The sequence below is a fragment of the Pristiophorus japonicus genome, chromosome 7 (assembly GCF_044704955.1).
Source record: "Pristiophorus japonicus isolate sPriJap1 chromosome 7, sPriJap1.hap1, whole genome shotgun sequence".
Taxonomy (NCBI): domain Eukaryota; kingdom Metazoa; phylum Chordata; class Chondrichthyes; family Pristiophoridae; genus Pristiophorus; species Pristiophorus japonicus.
This window is the reverse complement of record NC_091983.1, coordinates 102,599,455-102,622,891: the sequence shown is the minus strand read 5'-3', so window position 1 is coordinate 102,622,891 and position 23,437 is coordinate 102,599,455. Positions and strand designations below refer to the sequence as shown.

The 23,437-nt window shown below is 47.2% G+C and overlaps 1 protein-coding gene across 1 annotated transcript in view; it reads left to right on the top strand.

Annotated features, from left to right (window-relative positions):
- The window catches only part of LOC139266821 (macoilin-like), a 203,525-nt gene that overhangs the window by 130,238 nt on the left and 49,850 nt on the right, over nucleotides 1–23,437 (top strand). Inside the window, exon 6 of the mRNA XM_070884426.1 lies at nucleotides 19,863–19,986. Coding sequence (XP_070740527.1) covers nucleotides 19,863–19,986 — 124 coding nt within the window. The remainder of the gene's footprint in view (nucleotides 1–19,862; nucleotides 19,987–23,437) is intronic.

Below are 23,437 nucleotides of genomic sequence, written 5' to 3'. Positions count from 1 at the left end.
TGGGTGTTGTGTAATGAGAGAGGATTAATTAGCAATCTCGTTGTGCGAGGCCCCTTGGGGAAGAGTGACCACAATATGGTGGAATTCTGCATTAGGATGGAGAATGAAACAGTTAATTCAGAGACCATGGTCCAGAACTTAAAGAAGGGTAACTTTGAAGGTATGAGGCGTGAATTGGCTAGGATAGATTGGTGAATGATACTTAAGGGGTTGACTGTGGATGGGCAATGGCAGACATTTAGAGACCGCATGGATGAATTACAACAATTGTACATTCCTGTCTGGCGTAAAAATAAAAAAGGGAAGGTGGCTCAACCGTGGCTATCAAGGGAAATCCGGGATAGTATTAAAGCCAAGGAAGTGGCATACAAATTGGCCAGAAATAGCAGCGAACCCGGGGACTTGGAGAAATTTAGAACTCAGCAGAGGAGGACAAAGGGTTTGATTAGGGCAGGGAAAATGGAGTATGAGAAGAAGCTTGCAGGGAACATTAAGACGGATTGCAAAAGTTTCTATAGATATGTAAAGAGAAAAAGGTTAGTAAAAACAAACGTAGGTCCCCTGCAGTCAGAATCAGGGGAAGTCATAACGGGGAACAAAGAAATGGCGGACCAATTGAACAAGTACTTTGGTTCGGTATTCACTGAGGAGGACACAAACAACCTTCCGGATATAAAAGGGGTCGGAGGGTCCAGTAAGGAGGAGGAACTGAGGGAAATCCTTATTAGTCGGGAAATTGTATTGGGGAAACTGATGGGATTGAAGGCCGATAAATCCCCAGGGCCTGATGGACTGCATCCCAGAGTACTTAAGGAAGTGGCCTTGGAAATAGTGGATGCATTGACAGTCATTTTCCAACATTCCATTGACTCTGGATCAGTTCCTATGGAGTGGAGGGTAGCCAATGTAACCCCACTTTTTAAAAAAGGAGGCAGAGAGAAAACAGGGAATTATAGACCGGTCAGCCTGACATCGGTAGTGGGTAAAATGATGGAATCAATTATTAAGGATGTCATAGCAGTGCATTTGGAAAGAGGTGATATGATAGGTCCAAATCAGCATGGATTTGTGAAAGGGAAATCATGCTTGACAAATCTTCTGGAATTTTTTGAGGATGTTTCCAGTAGAGTGGACAAGGGAGAACCAGTTGATGTGGTATATTTGGACTTTCAGAAGGCTTTCGACAAGGTCCCACACAAGAGATTAATGTGCAAAGTTAAAGCACATGGGATTGGGGGTAGTGTGCTGACATGGATTGAGAACTGGTTGTCAGACAGGAAGCAAAGAGTAGGAGTAAATGGGGACTTTTCAGAATGGCAGGCAGCGACTAGTGGGGTACCGCAAGTTTCTGTGCTGGGGCCCCAGCTGTTTACACTGTACATTAATGATTTAGACGAGGGGATTAAATGTAGTATCTCCAAATTTGCGGATGACACTAAGTTGGGTGGCAGTGTGAGCTGCGAGGAGGATGCTATGAGGCTGCAGAGTGACTTGGATAGGTTAGGTGAGTGGGCAAATGCATGGCAGATGAAGTATAATATGGATAAATGTGAAGTTATCCACTTTGGTGGTAAAAACAGAGAAACAGACTATTATCTGAATGGTGACAGATTAGGAAAAGGGGAGGTGCAAAGAGACCTGGGTGTCATGGTACATCAGTCATTGAAGGTTGGCATGCAGGTACAGCAGGTGGTTAAGAAAGCAAATGGCATGTTGGCCTTCATAGCGAGGGGATTTGAGTACAGGGGCAGGGAGGTGTTGCTACAGTTGTACAGGGCCTTGGTGAGGCCACACCTGGAGTATTGTGTACAGTTTTGGTCTCCTAACCTGAGGAAGGACATTCCTGCTATTGAGGGAGTGCAGCGAAGATTCACCAGACTGATTCCCGGGATGGCGGGACTGACCTCGCAAGAAAGACTGGATCAACTGGGCTTGTATTCACTGGAGTTCAGAAGAATGAGAGGGGACCTCATAGAAACATTTAAAATTCTGATGGGGTTAGACAGGTTAGATGCAGGAAGAATGTTCCCAATGTTGGGGAAGTCCAGAACCAGGGGACACAGTCTAAGGATAAGGGGTAAGCCAATTAGGACCGAGATGAGGAGGAATTTCTTCACCCAGAGAGTGGTGAACCTGTGGAATTCTCTACCACAGAAAGTTGTTGAGGCCAGTTCATTGAATATATTCAAAAAGGAGTTAGATGAAGTCCTTACTACTAGGGGAATCAAGGGGTATGGTGAGAAAGCAGGAATGGGGTACTGAAGTTGCATGTTCAGTCATGAACTCATTGAATGGCGATGCAGGCTAGAAGGGCCGAATGGCCTACTCCTGCACCTATTTTCTATGTTTCTATGCCTTCTTAACCACCTTATCTACCTGGCCTGCTACCTTCAGAGATCTGTGGACCTGCACTTCAAGATCCCTTTGTTCCTCTGCACAGAGAGTAGAATGTTGGCGTCGTATTGCTGTTGACTCGTCAGATTGGGTACTAGTATCTGGGACACATTGTTGGGTTCCATATCGGGAAAATTTGAAAGTTGCATTTCGCTGTGACCTGTGCCAAGTTATGGACTCAGTGATCACACATCTGCGGCGCCGACTTGAAAGACGCCGGCTGCAGAGACAGCTTAGGGAAAATGAGGATCCTCCCCAGAGGAGACACCCCAGACAGCGGGGCAGGAGCCCGTACAGACGCAGGGTTTACTGTGCGCATTACTCTTATCTTGAGATGTCTGAGGAGCACTGCATAAGAAGGCTGAGGTTCAGCAAGGAGTTGGTCACGGAGCTTTGCAACCTTCTGCAGACATACCTGGCAGCTGACGTCGGCACCAGGACCTCGCTGTCAGTGGCAGTGAAAGTGACAGCAACACTGAACTTCTATGCTACTGGCTCCTTCCAGTCTCCTGTCGGCAATATAGGCAACATCTCGCAGTTTGCAGTACATTGTTGCATTTGCCAGGTGACCAACAATTTCTACAGCAAACTAATGGATTACATCAAGTTCAGCATGTCCAGGGAAGACCAGGATGAGCGCACCCATGGCTTTGCCAGGATAGCGGGCGTTCCCAAGTTTCAGGGAACCATTGATTGTATACATATGGGTTTGAGGGCCCTGCCCCACAATGAAAGGGCCTTTCGGAATCGCAAGGGATTCCACTCCCTCAATGTACATCTGGTCTGCGATCACAGGCAGATGATTCTCGCTGTCAATGCTTGATATCCTGGCAGCTGCCACGATGCCTTCATCCTGCGGGAGACCAGTGTGCCACAACTCTTCAAGCCACCGCATGAAAGCCACGGCTGGCTCCTGGGCGACAAAGGATATGGTGTGGCCCCCTGGCTGATGACACCTCTCCGCAATCCCACCATCCCTGTCGAGCAGCGCTACAACACCAGCCATACCACAACCCGGGCTATTATCGAGCAAACTATCGGGGTTCCAGAGCAACATTTCCGCTACCTTGACCGCTCTGGAGTGGCATTCCAGTATTCACCTGTTCACCATTGTCTACTGCATGCTGCACAACCTGGCCATTATGAGGGGCCATCCATTACCACCAGGGATGGATGACCCACCTCAGGAGGAGGACGACGATGACGAGGAAGACAAGGAGGAGGCAGCATGACACTGCTGTGGCTGGAAGGGATGCTTGTCTAAGACTCATCGCTGATCAATTCCAATGAATGACTCTTGACGTGCCGAATGGCCAGCCTATACACGTGGGCATCAACTAAACACATCGCTACGCACACTGCATAATCATGTGAACAATCAAAAGCTGGTTTATTGTAAATATAAACCATGTGTGCCGAAAACAACCTCAAGACAACAACTTCATCCCCAACACATCAACATACCTACAAAACCCCTTCAAACATTCTCAGAGACATCCAAGAGCAACTATTGACATCAGTTAATTTTGTAACAAGATAGCCATCTCTGGCGACTACCAAACAATGGTTGCATCGTTCAGCCAAGTGCAACAATTTACATGAGCTCACATTGCAACAACCTAGTTATTGTGTTCCTAACACAGATGAGGCTGCACACATGGAGGTTAAAGTAACAGTGACCTCAGTCTTTATTAAGACACTCCAGAGTGAGCAACAGGCCTTAGGGGCCGGCTTATATACAGTGCTCCCAAGGGATGCTGGGATCCCTTGGGACTTCAGGGGATGAGCTCCCTGGTGACGGAACATGGGATTGCACGCTTTACAGATACACAACATCACTCCCCGCCACCCCCCCCCCCCAAAGTCAAAATGAAAACTATTTACAAGGTGAGGCGATTGGGAGCCTTTCTTTCCCTGGTGGACCGCCTCGGTACAAATGTCTGTTCTGGTGTGTTGGCTGTGCCCTCGCTGGGCTGGCATGTTGTTGGCCCTGCAGGGCTGCTAGGTGAGTCTGGCCTTGCTGGGCTGTTGGGCATGATGGGTTCGATTTCCTGGTCTGGCGTGGTGTCGTTGATCCTTTGCGTGTGTGTTGTGGGCTCAAAAAAGGTGATGTCTGCTGTGGGTTGTTCAGGGCAGTCTATGAACCGCATCCTCCTTTGATCCAGGTGCTTTCTGCAAATTTATCCATTGTCTAGTTTGACCATAAACACCCTATTCCCTTCTTTAGCTATCACCGTGCCCGCGATCCACTTGGGACCATTTCCATAGTTTATCACATACACAGGGTCATTCAGATCAATTTCCCGTGACACAGTGGCCCGACCATCGTTTACATTTTGTTGCTGCCGCCTGCTCGCTACCTAATCATGCAGGTTGGGGTGAACCAGCGAGAGTCTGGTTTTAAGTGTCCTTTTCATTGGTTCAGCCGGGGGCACCCCTGTGAGCGAGTGGGGTCTCGTGTGGTAGCTGAGCAGTACTCAGGACAGGCGGGTTTGGAGTGAGCCATCTGTTTAAGGCTCTGTTTGATTGTTTGTACTGCCCGCTCTGCCTGCCCATTGGAGGCTGGTTTAAACGGGGCCGTGGTGACATGTTTGATCCCATTGCGGGTCATGAATTCTTTAAATTCGGCACTGGTGAAACATGGCCCGTTGTCACTGACTAGTAAGTCAGGCAGGCCGTGGGTGGCAAACATGGCCCTCAGGCTTTTAATGGTGGCGGTGGCAGTGCTTCCTGACATTATTTCACATTCAATCCATTTTGAAAAAGCATCCACCACCACCAGAAACATTTTACCGAGAAACGGGCCCACATAGTCGACATGGATCCTCGCCCATGGTCTGGAGGGCCAGGACCACAAACTTAGTGGTGCCTCTCTGGGCACGTTCCTCAACTGAGCACATACGCTGCATTGCCATACAGAGGAATCTAAGTCAGAGTCGATACCGGCCCACCACACGTGGGATCTGGCTATTGCTTTCATCATTACTATACCCGGGTGTGAGCTGTGGAGATCCGAGATTAACGTTTCCCTGTCCTTTTTTGGTAGCACTACGCGGTTACCCCACAACAGGCAGTCTGCCTGAATGGACAGCTCGTCCTTTCGCCGCTGGAACGGCTTGATTGGCTCTTGCATTTCAACGGGGATGCTGGCCCAGCTCCCATGCAGTACACAGTTTTTTACTCGGGACAGCAGAGGATCTTGGCTGGTCCAAGTCCTAATGTGGCGGGCTGTGACAGGCGATTTATCATTTTCAAACGCTTCCACGACCATCAACAAGTTTGCAGGCTGTGCCATTTCCACCCCCGTGGTGGGCAATGGTAGCCGACTGAGAGCATCCGCACAGTTCTCGGTGCCTGGCCTGTGGCGGATGGTATATTTATACGCTGATAGCGTGAGTGCCCACCTTTGTATGCGGGCTGAGGCATTTGTATTTATCCCCTTGTTTTCAGCGAACAGGGATATGAGGGGCTTGTGATCGGTTTCCAGCTCAAATTTGAAGCCAAACAGGTACTGATGCATTTTCTTTACCCCGAACACACACGCTAATGCCTCTTTCTCAATCATGCTGTAGGCCCTCTCGGCCTTAGACAAGCTCCTGGAGGCATAGGCGACAGGTTGCAACTTCCCCGCAACGTTAGCTTGTTGTAATACATACCCGACTCCGTACGCCGCGCATCACATGCTAGCACAAGCCTTTTACACGGATTATACAATACAAGCAGCTTGTTGGAGCATAAAATGTTTCTGGCTTTCACAAAAGCAATTACTTGTTTTTTTTTCCCCATACCCAGTTCTCACCTTTGCACAATAACACATGTAGGGGCTCTAAAAGGATGCTTAATCTCCATAGGAAGTTACCAAAATAGTTGAGGAGTCCCAGGAACGACCGCAGCTCCGTGACATTCTGGGGCCTGGGCGCGTTCCTGATAGCCTCAGTCTTGGCGTCTGTGGGCCGAATGCCGTCTGCCGCGATCTTTCTCCCCAAAAACTTCACTTCTGTTGCCATGAAGACGCATTTCGACCTCTTCAGCCGCAGCCCTACGCTATCCAGTCGCTGGAGGACCTCCTCCAGGTTTTGAAGGGGTGCTCGGTGGTGTCCCGACCCGTGACCAATATGTCGTCCTGAAAGACCACCATGTGTGGTACCGACTTGAGTAGGCTCTCCATGTTTCTCTGGAAGATCGCTGCAGCCAATCTAATTCCAAACGGGCATCTGTTGTAGATGAACAGCCCCTTGTGCGTGTTGATGCAGGTGAGGCCCTTCGAAGACTCCTCCAGCTCCTGTGTCATGTAGGCCGAAGTCAGGTCGAGCTTGGTGAACATCTTGCCTCTTGCCAGCGTCGCAAATAGGTCGTCTGCCTTAGGTAGCGGGTATTGGTCCTGTCACGAGAAACGATTAATAGTTACTTTATAATCGCCGCAAATCCTAACCGTGCCATTACTTTTGAGTACTGGAACAATTGGGCTGGCCCACTCGCTGAATTCCACTGGGGAGATGATGCCCTCGCGTTGCAGCCTGTCCAGCTCGATTTCCACTCTCTCTCTCATCATGTGAGGTACCGCTCATGCCTTGTGGTGAAAGGGTCGTGCCTCTGGGACCAAGTGGATCCATACCTTCACCCCGGTAAAGTTTCCAATGCCTGGCTCAAAAAGGGAAGGACATTTTTTAAGAACCTGGGTATATGAGGCCTCATCGACATGTGATAGCACTCGGATGTCATCCCAGTTCTAGTGGATTTTGCCCAGCCAGCTCCTTTCAAGCAGTTTGGGGCCATCGCCCGGGATAATCCAGAGTGGCAGTTCGTGCACCGTGCCCTCGTAGGTGACCTTGACCATGGCGCTGCCCAGGACAGTGATAAACTCTTTGGTGTACGTTCTCAGTTTCGTGTGGATGGGACTCAGGGCTGGTCTGAATGCCTTGTTGCACCACAGTTTCTCAAACATCTTTTTACTCATGATGGATTGGCTAGCGCCAGTGTCTAGTTCCATGGCTACGGGTAAGCCATTCAATTTTACGTTTAGCATTATAGGTGGACATTTCATCGGAAATGTGTGCACCCCGTGTACTTCAGCATCTGCCTCCTCTCTCTGAGGCTCGAAATTGCTATGATCCACCATGGACCGATCTTCCTCCACCACGTGGTGGTTAGCAGGTTTTGCAGAGCTTGCAGCTGGTTTGCAAGCTCATTGGAGGTGTCACATTGTTCCACAGCTCTTGCAAACATACCCTTTGAAGCGGCATGAATAGGCTGAATGGAAGCCTCCATAATGCCAACAAGGTGTATTGCCTTGCATTCATCCTTTGTTGCAGACTCTGAGTCATCAGGGTCCCCTGAGGCTTGCTGGCAGTTGCAGACTCGTTGGTTCTGCTCTGTACATTTCTGCTCGCAAACACAGTTCCAGTTAATTTATGAACATTGCTAGCACTTGTGAGCTGAGAGATTTGTTTGGTGTATAACTGGTGGACATAAATGCCTGTGCTATCGCAATGGCCTTACTGAGGGTTGGTGTCTCCACAGTCAAAAGTTTTCGTAGGATGGTCTCGTGGCCAATGCCCAGTACAAAAAAGTCTCTGAGCAATTGCTCCAGGTAGCCATCAAACTCACATTATCCTGCAAGTCGCCTTAGCTCGGCGTCGTAGCTCGCCACTTCCTGACCTTCAGATCGCTGGCACGTGTAGAACCGATACCTTGCCATCAGCACGCTCTCCCTCGGGTTACGATGCTCCCGAACCAATGTACACAGCTCCTCATACGACTTATGTGTGGGTTTCACCGGAGCCAGAAGATTCTTCATGAGGCTGTAGGTTGGTGCCCTGCAGACCGTGAGGAGGACCGCTCTCCTTTTTGCAGCATTTCCTTCTCCGTCCAGCTTGTTGGCTACAAAGTACTGGTCTCGCTGTTCGACATAGGCTTCCCAGTTCTCATCCTCCGAGAATTTCTCCAGGATGCCCACAGTTTGCTGCATCTTTGCGTTGGATTCGTATTCTCGTCGCCAGTTATTGTGTTCCGAACACAGATGAGGCTGCACACAGGGAGGTTAAAGTAACAGTGACCTCAGTCTTTAATAAGACACTCCAGAATGAGGAACAGCCCTTAGGGGTCGGCTTATATACAGTGCTCCCAAGGGATGCTGGGATCCCTTGGGACTTCAGGGGATGAGCTCCCTGGTGACGGAACATGGGAATGCATGCTTTACAGATACACAACACTAGCCATCTCTGGTGACTATCAAGCAAGTATTTGGTGGGTGATACAAGTGCAACTAGTTTTAAAAGCTCATGGGCTAGAACCTCCACTTTTTTGCCTGCTTAATGCCCATTTAAAGCCCATTTAACCGCTGAAATGACGTATAATGCCCAGATATCGCCCATTTTGGCACAAAATGGAAACTGACGGGCTTTGTTACGAGACTTATCGCTGAGCGTTATTTTCCCAATTAACGGCGAGAAAAAATATTACCATTGCCCACTTTTTTTGGGCAGAATCAGCAGAATGGGCGATTTCAACGCCCATATTATTGCCCAGCGTTACTTTCCTCACGGACTTAACGCCGAGATTCAATAATAACGGCCAGCGACTGTTTTTTGTCGTGAAGAGCATATTTACTCAAACTACATGGAGATCGCCCACCGACAATTTCACCACCTCCCACACATATCGCCCAGAATATTGCCCATTCAAAAAACACCCACAAAAAGTGGAACTAACCGGGACGGACGCCAGCGGTGTGGCTGGCATTTGTTAAGTCCCACCCTTACATGAGGAGCTGATATCGGAAAGATTTGCCTGAAAGAGCGCTGCTCTGAGTGACAACTGCTGTGTGTGTGTGTGTGTGCAGCTCAGACATCAGTGGTGCCCATCACCTTGGTGTCAGTTAAAGTTTACTTTTATTGATGTTAAGTTGTATTTAACCCTTTCACGGGAAGGAATCACCAGTGTGTAACGGTCCAGCTATCTGAGACAATGCGCAACAAGGTTATGTTCAATAACAAAAGTTTAATACCAACATTGGTCTGAAATCATAAGTAACACAGTCAATAACACCCAACCCCCGCCCACACCCCACTTTTTCCACCATTGACATCAATCACATGTTCAATGTTGTGTATGGAGAAAGAATCAGACTGAACACTGTGAGCTCAAAGTAAAGTGTGACCTTAGTCTTTTATTGCAGGTCTCCAGAGTGCCTCTCCAACCTGTGAAGCTTTTTTAAATACCTGTGCTCCCAAGGGATTATTGTATCCCTTGGGACTCCAGGGAATGAACCCTCTGGTGGCTGTAGAGAAAATACAAGTCCACATATATAACAGTCAACATGTCCAGCAACACAGAATACAAAGGCAAAGCAGGAGGGTGGTCCTCTCCCCCCTACATTACAACAAATTTCATACACCCAGATGGAGATATAACACAGCCATCACCTGCGGACATGCACCTCACTTTCCTTCCCCCCTCTCTTTCTTCTCCCCACCTCTATCCCTTCCCCTCCTCGCTCCACGGCGTCTGGCCGAGGAGCTCCTCAGGCGGTGCTTCATTGGGGGCAATGAAGGCAGATGTGTTGGTTGGATGGGTACGGGAGTGGGGGGTGCCGAGGGGGCCACATTCTCTGATGTAGAAGCAGGATCTTGGTCTTTTTCGCATCTGTCATTCACAGTGGTGATGTGGAACCTCGGGATGAAGTGTCGCGCTCTAGGACCACTGGGAGGGCTGTGCCAGCAGTGTTCCTCGCTATCACATCCAGGGACTCCGCTATGCGTGGAATGTACTCGGACATGGTGCCCAGGTGTCGGGATATGCCCCCCAAAGCTTCGATGAGCTGGTCACATATGTCTGCAGTCCTCTTGGACAACTGAACCATTTCTCCGCTGTCATGTCGCACTCGTGGAATAGACCTGCCGCATCCACGAAGCCTCCATGGGGTCGGCGCCGTCCTGGGGACAAATGGGGTGTCCTGTGGAGAGGTGCTTGGGGTCGGCACCTCCAGAGTGGAAGCGGGAATGAACGGAGGACAAATAGTAAGGCCTTGGTGTAGAATGGGTTCTGGAGCGTGGTGATGCAGGTTCTTCAAAGTCTGCGCTCTCATCCGTCGAGAACAGACCCAGCGGATTGATGGGCGATAATCAGAACTCCTCAGCACCAGATGTAGTAGGATCATCCGCCGACTCCTGCCCCGCACCCCCACCTCTGGCCTCGTGGCCTTGCCTGGGGCCGCACTGCTGGCTGAGCTGCAAGACACAAATGAGGTTCTTAGAGGAGGGGGTGCTTGATTGACAAGGTGAGTCCAGCACTACACACAGCATATGCATGACAAAAGCACCACCGCTCTCAAAATCATCACAGACATCACGTTTCATGACCATCAACACATTGTGGATTGCAATGCTTTTCATTCATCCAGCATTATTTCTATGACACTTTTAAAAATCATCTATCAATCTATCATATAAGATTGTACGGATATGAGTTGGTGTGACATCTATTGACTTTACATCATGCAATGGTGTAAGCTTTTCTCACGTGGTATCCCTTCAGGGTCTGCAGATGTGTCTGTGACTGTCCAGGGTTGCTTCCTTACGAGTGCTAGGACTTGCTCCTCCAAGTTAGTGATGTCGCTGGGGACTGGTGGGAGGGAGATGATTGGGAAACTTTTGTGGAGCGACTTGACCAATACTTCGTGGCCAACGAGCTAGATGGGGAAGAGAGCGCTGCCAAATGTAGAGCGATCCTCCTCACCATCTGTGGGGCACCAACGTATGGTCTCATGAAGAATCTGCTCACCCCAGCGAAACCCACGGAGAAATCGTACGATGATTTGTGCACACTGGTCCGAGAGCATTTGAACCCGAAGGAAAGCGTTCTGATGGCGAGGTACCAGTTCTACACCTACAAAAGGTCTGAAGGCCAGGAAGTGGCGAGTTATGTTGCCGAGCTGAGACGCCTTGCAGGGCATTGCGAATTTGAAGGACATTTGGAGGATATGCTCAGAGACTTTTTCGTACTTGGCATTGGCCACGAAACCATACTTCGCAATCTTTTGACTGCAGAGACCCCAACTTTGAGTAAGGCCATAGCGATAGCCCAGGCGTTCATTGCCATCAGTGACAATACGAAACAAATCTCTCAGCACACAAGTGCTGCTACAAGAACTGTGAACAAAGTGATGTTGTTTTCGAATCATAACGTACAGGGCAGGTCACACATACCTGCAGCTACACGTCTGCAGATGTCTCAGGGTCCACCATCAAGGGTGATGAATGCAAGGCCATTAACACCTTGTTGATGCTGCGGGGGTGATCATCATTTCCATTCATGCCGATTCAAAGGATACGTTTGCAAGGGCTGTGGAACAATGGAACACCTCCAACGAGTGTGCAGGCGAGCTGCTAAGCCTGTCACACCTGCAAATCACCATGTTGCAAAGGAGGACAGATCCATGGAGGATCACTACAAACCAGAGCCTCAGATAGAGGAGGTAGAGGTACATGGGGTGCACACATTCACCATGACTTGTTCCCCGATAATGCTGAATGTTGAACTAAATGGACTCCCGGTGTCAATAGAGCTGGACACAGGCGCGAGCCTGTCCATCATGTGCAAAAAAAGACTTTCGAAAGGTTGTGGTGCAACAAGGCCTCAAGGCCAGTCTTAACCCCAGTTCGCACCGAGACTAAGAACTTACACAAAAGAACTGATTCCTGTAATCGGCAGTGCTATTGTAAAGGTCCCCTACGATGGAGCGGTGTACAAGCTACCACTCTGGCTGGTACCGGGCGATGGTCCCATGCTGCTCGGCAGGAGCTGACTGGGAAAGATACGATGGAACCGGAACGACGTCCGAGCGCTATCGCCTGCTGACGACACTTCGTGTGTCCAGGTCTTAAACAAATTTCCTTCGCTGTTCGAACCAGGCATCGGGAAATTCCAAGGAGCAAAAGTGCAGATCCACCTAATTCCAGGGATGCGACCATCACAAGGCGCGAGCAGTACCATACATGATGAGAGAAAGGGTAGAGATCGAGCTAGACTGGCTGCAATGAGAGGGCATTATTTCACCGAGTTCAGTGAGTGAGCCAGTCCTATTGTCCCAGTCCTCGAGGGAGACGGCACCTTCAGAATCTGTGGCGATTACAAAGTAACTAACAATCGTTTCTCCCTGCAGGACCAATACCCACTACCAAAGGCCAACGACCTCTTTGCAACGCTGGCGGGAGGAAAGACGTTCACAAAGCTAGATCTGACTTCAGCCTACATGACGCAGGAACTGGAGGAATCATCAAAGGCCCTCACCTGCATCAACATGCACAAAGGTCTTTTTATTTATAACAGATGCCCGTTTGGAATCCGTTTAGCTGCGGCGATATTCCAGAGAAACATGGAAAGTTTACTGAAGTCAGTCCCGCACACCGTGGTCTTCCAGGACGACATCTTGGTCACAGGTCGGAACACAGTCGAGCACCTGCAGAACCTGGAGGAGGTTCTTAGTTGACTCAACCGCGTGGGGCCCAGGTTAAAACGCTCGAAGTGCGTTTTCCTGGTGCCTGAAGTGGAGTTCCTGAGAAGGAGGATTGTGGCGGATGGCATCAGGCCCACCAACGCGAAGACGGAGGCAATCGAGAACGCACCGAGGCCACAAAACGTGATGGAGCTGCGGTCGTTTCTGGGACTCTTGAACTACTTTGGTAACTTCTTACCGGGTCTCAGCACACTGCTAGAGCCACTACATGTCTTACTATGAAAAGCGGGTGAATGGGTTTGGGGAAAAAGCCAAGAAAATGCCTTTGTAAAAGCGAGAAAATTGTTATGCTCAAACAAATTGCTTGTGTTGTATGATCCATGTGAGCATCTGGTACAAGCATGTGATGCGTCGTCATATGGCATCGGGTGTGTATTGCAAAAAGCTAATGATTTCGGGAAACTGCAACCGGTTGCTTATGCATCCAGGAGTCTGTCTAAGGCCGAGAGAGCCTACAGCATGATTGAAAAAGAAGCGTTAGTGTATGTCTATGGGGTAAAGAAAATGCATCAATACCTGTTTGGGCTAAAATTCAAATTGGAAACTGACCATAAGCCACTTATATCCCTGTTTTTCGAGAGTAAAGGGATAAATACCAACACATCGGCTCACATCCAGAGATGGGCGCTCACAACTATGCCATCCGCCACAGTCCAGGCACAGAAAACTGAGCCGATGCTCTCAGTAGGCTGCCATTGCCCACCACGGGGGTGGAAATGGCACAGCCCGCAGATCTAGCCATGGTTATGGAAGCATTTGAGAGTGAGTAATCACCCGTCACTGCCCGGCAGATCAAAACCTGGACAAGCCAGGACCGCTCAAAAGCTGTATGCTTCACGGGAGCTGGTCCAGTGTCCCAGTGGAAATGTAAGAAGAGATAAAGCCGTTCCAGCGGCGCAAAGATGAAATGTCTATACAGGCAGACTGCCTTCTGTGGGGCAACTGAGTAGTGATCTCCAAGAAGGGCAGAGACACCTTCATCAATGACCTCCATTGTACCCACCCAGGCATCGTAATGATGAAAGCGATAGCCAGATCCCACATGTGGTGGCCCGGTATCGATGCGGACTTAGAGTCCTGCGTTCACAGATGTAATACATGCTCGCAGTTAAGCAATGGACCCAGGGAGGCGCCGTTAAGTTTATGGTCTTGGCCCTCCAAACCGTGGTCTAGGGTACACATCGACTATGGAGGCCTGTTCTTGGGTAAAATGTTCCTTGTGGTTGTAGACGCGTACTCCAAGTGGATTGAATGTGAGATAATGTCGGCTAGCACGTCCGCTGCCACCACTGAAAGCCTGCGGGACATGTTTGCCACACACAGCTTACCCGATGTCCTGGTGAGCGACAATGGGCCATGTTTTACCAGTGTTGAGTTCAAAGAATTCATGACCCGTAACGGGATCAAACATGTCACATCTGCCCCGTTTAAACCAGCGTCCAATGGTCAGGCAGAGAGAGCAGTGCAAACCATCAAGCAAGGCTTGAAGAGGGTAACTGAAGGCTCACTGCAGACTGACTTATCCCGTGTCCTGCTTAGATACCGCACAAGACCACACGCACTCACTGGGATCCCACCTGCTGAACTGCTCATGAAAAGAGCACTTAAGACAAGGCTCTCGTTAGTTCACCCCGATCTACATGAACAGGTAGAGAGCAGGCTGCTTCAACAAAGTGTATACCATGATAGCGCAAATGTGTCACGTGAGATTGAAGTCAGTGATCCTGTATTTGTATTAAATTATGGACAAGGTCCCAAGTGGCTTCCCAGCACTGTCGTGGCCAAAGAGGGGAGCAGGATGTTTTGGGTCAAACTTTCAAATGGACTCATTCACCGGAAAGACTTGGACCAAATCAAACTTAGATTCACGCACTACCCTGAGCAACACACCTTGGACCCTACCTTTTTTGATCCCCCAACACACACACCAGTGGCAACCGACACCACGGTTGACCACGAAGCAGAACCCATCATCCACAGCAGCCCTGCAGGGCCTAACACACCAGGCAGCCCAACAAGGCCAGCTGCACAGCAGTCCAGCGAGGGCCCAACAAATGATTCAACAACACCAGCTTTCACATCGAGATGATCAACCAGGACAAGAAGGGCCCCAGATTGACTCACATTGTAAATAGTTACACTATTGACTTTGCGGGGGAATGTTGTTATATACGTGGACTTGTATTTACTCAGTACAGCCACCAGAGGGCCCATTCACCGGAGTCCCAAGGGATCTCATAATCCCTTGGGAGCACAGGTATTTAAGAAGGCTTCACAGGTTGGAGAGGCACTCCGGAGACCTGCAATAAAATATTACGGTTATACTTTAATTTGAGCTCAGTGTTCAGTCTGACTCTTTCTCCATACACAACAATATCATTACTACGTACTGTCACAGACACTGATACAACACATAACCGACAGATGTAATCATGATTATGATGATAATTATCAATCTTTACCTAAAGACATACACCGTGACTGCAGGCTTTTTGTAAAACATTCCCGGTCCAAGTGAAGACCTCACATCTGCTGATATTCACTCATGACTGTTACAAATCAAATTATATAAATATATAAGTACATGTAAATCAATGTAATACTTACTCTTGCGGATCCCACAAGGTCGTTCCATCGTTTGCGGCATTGGTTGCCCTCACGCACCTCGTTGGTCGCCGACGAGACCACCTCTGCTATCTCGGTCCATATCCTCTGGTAGGTCTTTGGCATGGGCTTCCCACGCCCTCCCTGTGTCAAATCACCCCAGTGTGACTCGACCTCCTGCAGGAGGGAGGCATTTGCCTCGACCGAGAACCTTCTGGCTCTTTTTCACCCTCCAATGTGCTCCTCTCCCACCTCACTGCTCTCTCCAGCATCAGCCTCCACAGCGTGCTGTGCTGCCTCCTCCTCTCCCTCCATTGTAGGGCAAATTCGATCAAATATGTGGCTGTTAAAAGCTACTTTTTGTTTGCCTACTTGCTGTGAAGCTCTAAAGTCTCCCTCCTTCCTCCCAAAGCCGGCACACCACATCCAGCCACGCCTTCAGTCACTCTGAGCTCCCTCTCTCTGTCTCCTCTTCTGCGCATGTCATGGTCACCCTTGACCTCCAGAATCGTGGGAATCGAGCGTTGTCATGCCCTTGCTAAGGATGGCCACACTTTACGGAAAAAGGTCAAAAAATTTTAACACTACCGCCCATTTGATATTGCTCACGGTAACGCCCATTTTCAAAAATGTAAATTCGGTGTTTTGAGAATGTGCGAGAAGCCGGCGATCCGAAAACTCTTTTTTACCGCCGACGCCGGAAATAACGCCCATTTTTGGGTGATAAGTTCAAAAATGGAGATTCCAGCCCCATATCTTCAAAAGGTGACCACATGTGGCCATCTTCCCACAGGTCTTTACTTTGTCTTGAAGAGTACTTTACCAGCCCTTCCTTTCTACACCCTCCCACGACTACTGCTCCTCAATGGGGTCTCAGGGCCTTAAGCAAGACTGGTCGTCGATTGCTGATTTGGAGTTGCAGCCATACATGATGGCTCAGCAGGATGTCTTCGACCAGCTCGGACCCTGGAAGACCCGGCTGTGGAATGCATAACTTCAACTTGTGTGGCAACACTCTGTTGTGGATGGGTAGCAGAGAGCGGCAGCTGCGAAGGCGGAATGATGTCGTCCTGAGAAACGACATCACGTTCCAACTGGCCCAACAGGCTGTTGTTACCCCGGGGCAGAGCATCTTCATCTGCAGAAATCTGGGTGAGGTCAGATTACTGCCCTGGTTCGGCAAGGTTAGCTCCCCGTTGAGCATATGGGGCCCCAGACAGGATGGCAGTGGTCAGTGCATCCGTTGAATCTATTTGCCTCTGCATCAAGAGTTCAATGTAACTACCATTTGCTGCGTGAACTTGCTGTGGCAATGGTGGGTTTAGGCAGCCAGGACCTAACAGTAACGGGGAGGCTACCATATTTGACACACATATGAAGACTCATGTAAGACTGAGGAGTCAACAACATGAGGGGTGGGTCTGCAGAACCAAGTGGCAAGGTTAACAGCGCATGTAGGCCCTTGTAGTGGGTGAGTCTGCAAATGGGAACCTTGACTGTGACCTCACCCACTTAGAACATGGATTCGGAAACAGTACATTGAGCAGAGAGTGCACATTGAGGTCAGAGCAAAGCATGTTGAAGTTTGAAATTAAAGATATTCATCTTCACTAAACGCGTCAGGTTGTTCTACTTTTTTCTGCATTGCATTGCTGTCCTTGGCACTGTGTCACTCGCAGACACTTGCTCTGCTATCTCCCTCCATAGCATTCGGTACGTTTGTGGTGGTGGTCTCCTCTCATCCTCTGTCCACAGCACCTGCTGACACCTCTCCAATATATAAAGGAGTGCATTGACTGCGGCGTCCGTGAACCGATGGGCATGTGGCAAGCTGCTGCTAGGTCTGCCATGCTCACCATCTGAGTGAGTGCGTAGGAAGCGAATATACCCACGAGATGTTGAGGCGCCAATCAACGCCTCAATTCAATCCAAGTGGCGCCATTGTGTCTGTGGCGCAGCTCCAAGTGCTGCCTAACTCCCGGATGTTGAGCCCATGGTTAACGGCTCACTTAGCGTAGCGTAGCGCCTCCAGGTAAGTGTGCAAAGTGTGTAGGTCGGGAAATTGTGTTAGGGAAATTGATGGGATTGAAGGCCGATAAATCCCCAGGGCCTAATGGACTGCATCCCAGAGTACTTAAAGAGGTGGCCTTGGAAATAGTGGATGCATTGACAATCATTTTCCAACATTCCATAGACTCTGGATCAGTTCCTATGGAGTGGAGGGTAGCCAATGTAACCCCACTTTTTAAAAAAGGAGGGTGAGAGAAAACAGGGAATTATAGACCGGTCAGCCTGACATCGGTCGTGTGTAAAATGATGGAATCAATTATTAAGGATGTCATAGCATGGATTTGTGAAAGGGAAATCATGCTTGACAAACCTTCTGGAATTTTTTGAGGATGTTTCCAGTAGAGTGGACAAGGGAAAACCAGTTGATGTGGTGTATTTGGACTTTCAGAAGGCTTTCGACAAGGTCCCACACAAGAGATTAATGTGCAAAGTTAAAGCACATGGGATTGGGGGTTGTGTGCTGACGTGGATTGAGAACTGGTTGGCAGACAGGAAGCAAAGAGTAGGAGTAAATGGATACTTTTCAGAATGGCAGGCAGTGACTAGTCGGGTACCGCAAGGTTCTGTGCTGGGGCCCCAGCTGTTTACATTGTGCATTGTACATTAATGATTTAGATGAGGGGATTAAATGTAGTATCTCCAAATTTGCGGATGACACTAAGTTGGGTGGCAGTGTGAGCTACGAGGAGGATGCTATGAGGCTGCAGAGTGACTTGGATAGGTTAGGTGAGTGGGCAAATGCATGGCAGATGAAGTATAATGTGGATAAATGTGAGGTTATCCACTTTGGTGGTAAAAACAGAGAGACAGACTATTATCTGAATGGTGACAGATTAGGAAAAGGGGAGGTGCAACGAGACCTGGGTGTCATGGTACATCAGTCATTGAAGGTTGGCATGCAGGTACAGCAGGCGGTTAAGAAAGCAAATGGTATGTTGGCCTTTATAGCGAGGGGATTTGAGTACAGGGGCAGGGAGGTGTTGCTACAGTTGTACAGGGCCTTGGTGAGGCCACACTTGGAGTATTGTGTACAGTTTTGGTCTCCTAACTTGAGGAAGAATATTCTTGCTATTGAGGGAGTGCAGCGCAGGTTCACCAGACGGATTCCCGGGATGGCGGGACTGACATATCAAGAAAGACTGGATCAACTGGGCTTGTATTCACTGGAGTTCAGAAGAATGAGTGGGGATCTCATAGAAACATTTAAAATTCTGATGGGTTTAGACAGGTTAGATGCAGGAAGAATGTTCCCAATGTTGGGGAAGTCCAGAACCAGGAGTCACAGTCTAAGGATAAGGGGTAAGCCATTTAGGACCGAGATGAGGAGAAACTTCTTCACCCAGAGAGTGGTGAACCTGTGGAATTCTCTACCACAGAAAATTGTTGAGGCCAATTCACTAAATATATTCAAAAAGGAGTTAGATGTAGTCCTTACTACTAGGGGGATCAAGGGGTATGGCGAGAAAGCAGGAATGGAGTACTGAAGTTGCATGTTCAGCCATGAACTCATTGAATGGCGGTGCAGGCACGAAGGGCCGAATGGCCTACTCCTGCACCTATTTTCTATGTTTCTATGTTTCTATGCAACGCCATGATTTTATGCTGCTATCCACTCTTTAGGCGGCAACACTGAATTTTGCGCTTGGGGTCCGCGCCTAAAGCGAGACATTAAAAAATGTTCTCAGCTGCTGACACTGTCTCAAAAATGTGCCTCAAAAATGGCGATACTGAATTTCAACCCCTATGTTTTTTCAGTCTTTCCTTATAACTCAGACCTTTGGCAATAGAGATTAGCCTGCAGCACTACTGACTGTAGTGAATAGTTGCTATCCTTCTGGATCACAAGAATCACCCACATGAACATTTATCACACTTCTTTTATGTCCTCTCATGCAATCTTGATCAGCAGTTTCTTCCTGTTGTCAATTACTATTGTTCTGATTGATCGTATCATAAATCATTTATTCAGTGATAAGAGTTTTCAGCGTTTCACTAGAAAAATAAATAACATTTGAAGAAGGCACAGACTGGAATAACTGGAAGAAGAGAAGACACAGAAATATTAGTGGTCACTTTTCTTTTCAACAAAATTATTTAAGGAATCCATATTATACTTGGTTCACATTAGATACAATGGTGCCATAGGTTAGTGTTCCAGTACACTACATTGTACAAATTAACCTTTCATTTGTAATTATATTTGTAAACTGTATATGATCAGATCTGTTTATCAATGGTATAATTTCTAACACTAAGCATTTCTTTTCTTTCCCTGCAGATAGAGGTGTTTGCTTGTCTACTTTGTCTCTTTGGATACTTTTTATTTATATAGAAGCAACAATCAGATTTAAGGATTTAAGAAATTTCAATGTAGATCTTTGCCGCCCATTTGCAGCACACTGGTAAGTCATAGAATCCAATACATTTTGGCATTTATAAGACAGTTTGAACTTTAAAAGATACATTTGGTTTTAAACTTTATATATTCTTTCTGCTGATTTCATGCCTCTGCACTGATGATCTTGGTGCTCTAGAGGATGTAAAGGTGTGGTCTGGAGATTTGTCAGATGACAGGAGATGGTGCTTAAGCAGCAGTTCAGCTCTCCTTTGACAATATTGTTTTCAGTAGCTGGCACTGCATGATTCTTTCTTTAACTAATGTTGGTTGAGCACTGTCAACATTTGCTCATTGGAAATAGGAAATTCCAAATGTCTTTCCACTGAGGATTCCGGTATAACTTGTGTAATGGCTGTTAAAACCATTACACATGAGTTTGGACAGACACGCATCACAAAACTGACTATAATTCTGCTCTCACTTAAACAATTATCATTCTAATCGCTAATCAGATTAACAAGCCATTCGGATGGGAATGATGTACAATGGTCGCACGTGCGATCTGCTAGGGAGGGCCAGGGGGTCTCGGTTTGGGACACAGGACCACTGCTGATGCAGAATAAAGGGAAGTTTAGCCTCCGCCTGTGCCTGTTGCACCGACTGAGGGAGTTGCTTCATTGTGACACTTGGGTACCAGAAATAGAAAATCTTCATTTACCTGCAACGCTGACCTTCCCTCACTCTTTAGCACAAACATTTTGCAACAAAAGTATTTCAAGGAATTTCCTCTGATAATTTGGGTTTAATTGTGATGGATTATTTTTACAGAGTGACTGTTGCTATCGAACTGGAAGCTGCGCAGAAGTATTCTGCGCTTAAATGTCCACTTCCATAGCTTTCATTAATCCGATGGAAACACTAATTCAACAAAAAGGAGTTAGATGTAGTCCTTACTACTAGGGGGATCAAGGGGTATGGCGAGAAAGCAGGAATGGGGTACTGAAGTTGCAAGTTCAGCCATGAACTCATTGAATGGCGGTGCAGGCTCGAAGGGACGAATGGCCTACTCCTGCACCTATTTTCTATGTTTCTATGTTTCTAAAACCTAAAATCTGAAAAATACATTTTAAAATAGCAGTTAATAAGCGTTGGAAATTAAAAGCTGGACAGTGAGCAGCGTAAATAATCCAATTAGGTTGATAACAAAAAGAATCACGCAAACTTTGAAAAAATCCTTCCGGTCTTTATAAGAATCAGCAATAACCTCTTTACACATGTTCTTAGGATATGTGCTGAATACATTTTACAGAGCTGAATGTCAACTGCCCAATGTTAACTGCCCAAGAATATGGTACCATGACTGTTATTTTTATTTTTCAAGTTAAAAAAATAGGGTTCAAATGTGTTCACCTGCTGCAGTATAATCATTTAAAGGAACATAGACTGGAGTACCCAAAAGTACCCAAAAGTTCTTGGTTACAAATCTGACAACTGCAATAATTTTACTTATTTTCGTATTATTTAGATACTGGGTTCAAATGCAATTAGTCTTGCCTTGCATGACCGCAATCTGTGTACTCGTAGTTGGTTCACTAACAAGAAGCAGTATTTGGAGCCTGGGATTCATTCTGTTAAGAAGATAGTAGAAACATGCGATTAACTCATTGGGCAAAATGTTACTGTGGTACAGCATCTAATGCCATCTACAGCTAGTTCGATTTATCCTTGCACGTTTAGGTTTTTATTTTCATATTATAAGCTGCTGAAAGTGTGAGCTGCAGTGAGGAAAACAGGACCTGACTGAACCAGGCAACCAAATATGTATCTCTATAACCAATCAGATTGAAGGATTGTGAAATTGAGAAGGAAGTGTAAATTAGAGTGAGTGAATTCAATGCCAAATCAGGTACAGAAAAAGAAAGAAAGAGAGGAATAGAAAGATTGGAATAAGAGAGAGAGAAATGAAAGAGAAATCCTACACTGCAATAGTGAGAAACGATATTGGCTCAAATGATCAGGATGTTGAAACAGTTTGGGTGAGATGAGGAATAATAAGGGGGAAAAGTCACTGGTGGGCACAGTCTATAGGCCCCCTAAGAGTAGCAACTCTGTTGGTCGGAGTATAAACCAAGAAATAGTGGGGGTTTGTAAAAAGGGAACAGCAATAATCATGGGTGATTTTAACCTCCATATCGATTGGACAAATCAAATTGGTCAGAGTAGCCTTGAGGAATAGTTCATAGAATGCATAAGGAATGGGTTCCTTGAGTAGTATGTAACGGAACCAACCGGGGCAGGCTATCTTAGACCTGGTCCTGTGTAATGAGACAAGATTAATAAACAATCTCCTAGTAAAGGATTCCCTTGGAATGAGTGATCATAGCATGGTTGAATTTCAAATTCGGATGGAGAAAGTTGGATCTCAACCCAGCATACTAAGCTTAAATAAAGGAGACTACAAAGGTATGAGGGCAGAGTTGACTAAAATGGACTGGGCAAATAGATTAAAGTGTAGAAAGGTTGATGAACAATGGCATACATTTAAGGAGATATTTCATAATTCTCAAGAAAAATATATTCGAATGAGGAGGAAAGGATGTAAAAGAAAAGATAGTCATCCATGGCTAACTAAAGAAATAAAGGATGGTATCCAATTCAAAACAAGGGCATACAAAGTGGCCAAAACTAGTGGGAGGACAGAAGATTGGGAAGCTTTTAAAAGCCAGCAAAGAATGACTAAAAAAATGATTAAGAAAGAGAAGATAGACTATGAAAGTAAACTAACTCGAAGTATAAAAACAAATGGCAAGAGTTTCTACAGATATATAAAAAGGAAAAGAGTGGCTAAAGTAAATGTTGGTCCCTTAGGAGATGAGACTGGAGAATTCGTGATGGCGAACATGGAAATTGCAGAAACTCTGAACAAATATTTTGTATTAGTCTTTACGGTAGAGGACACTAAAAATATCCCAACAGAGGATAGTCAAGGGGCTATGGGGGTGGTGGGGGAGGGGGGGGGAGGCGGTGGGTGGTGGGGGGATGGAACTTAACATAATCACAATCACTAAGGAGGTGGTATTCAATAAGATAATGGTTGGGACTAAAGGTGGATAAATCCCCTGGACCTGATGGCCTGCATCCTAGGGTCAAGAGAAGTAGCAACAGGGATTGTGGATGCATTGGTTATAATTTACCCAAGTTCCCTGGATTCTGGGGAGGTCCCAGCAGATTGGAAAACTGCAAATGTAATGCCCCTATTTAAAAAAAGGAGGCAGACAAAAAGCAGGAAACTATAGACCAGTTAGCCTAAAAACTGTGGTTGGGAAAATGTTGGCGTCCATTATTAAAGAAGCAGTAGCAGGACATTTGGAAAAGCATAATTCAGTCAGGCAGAGTCAGCATGGATTTATGAAGGGGAAGTCATGTTTGACAAATTTGCTGGAATTTTGAAAGAATGTGATGAATGGGGTGGATAAAGGATGTATTTGGAATTCCAGAAGGCATTTGACAAGGTG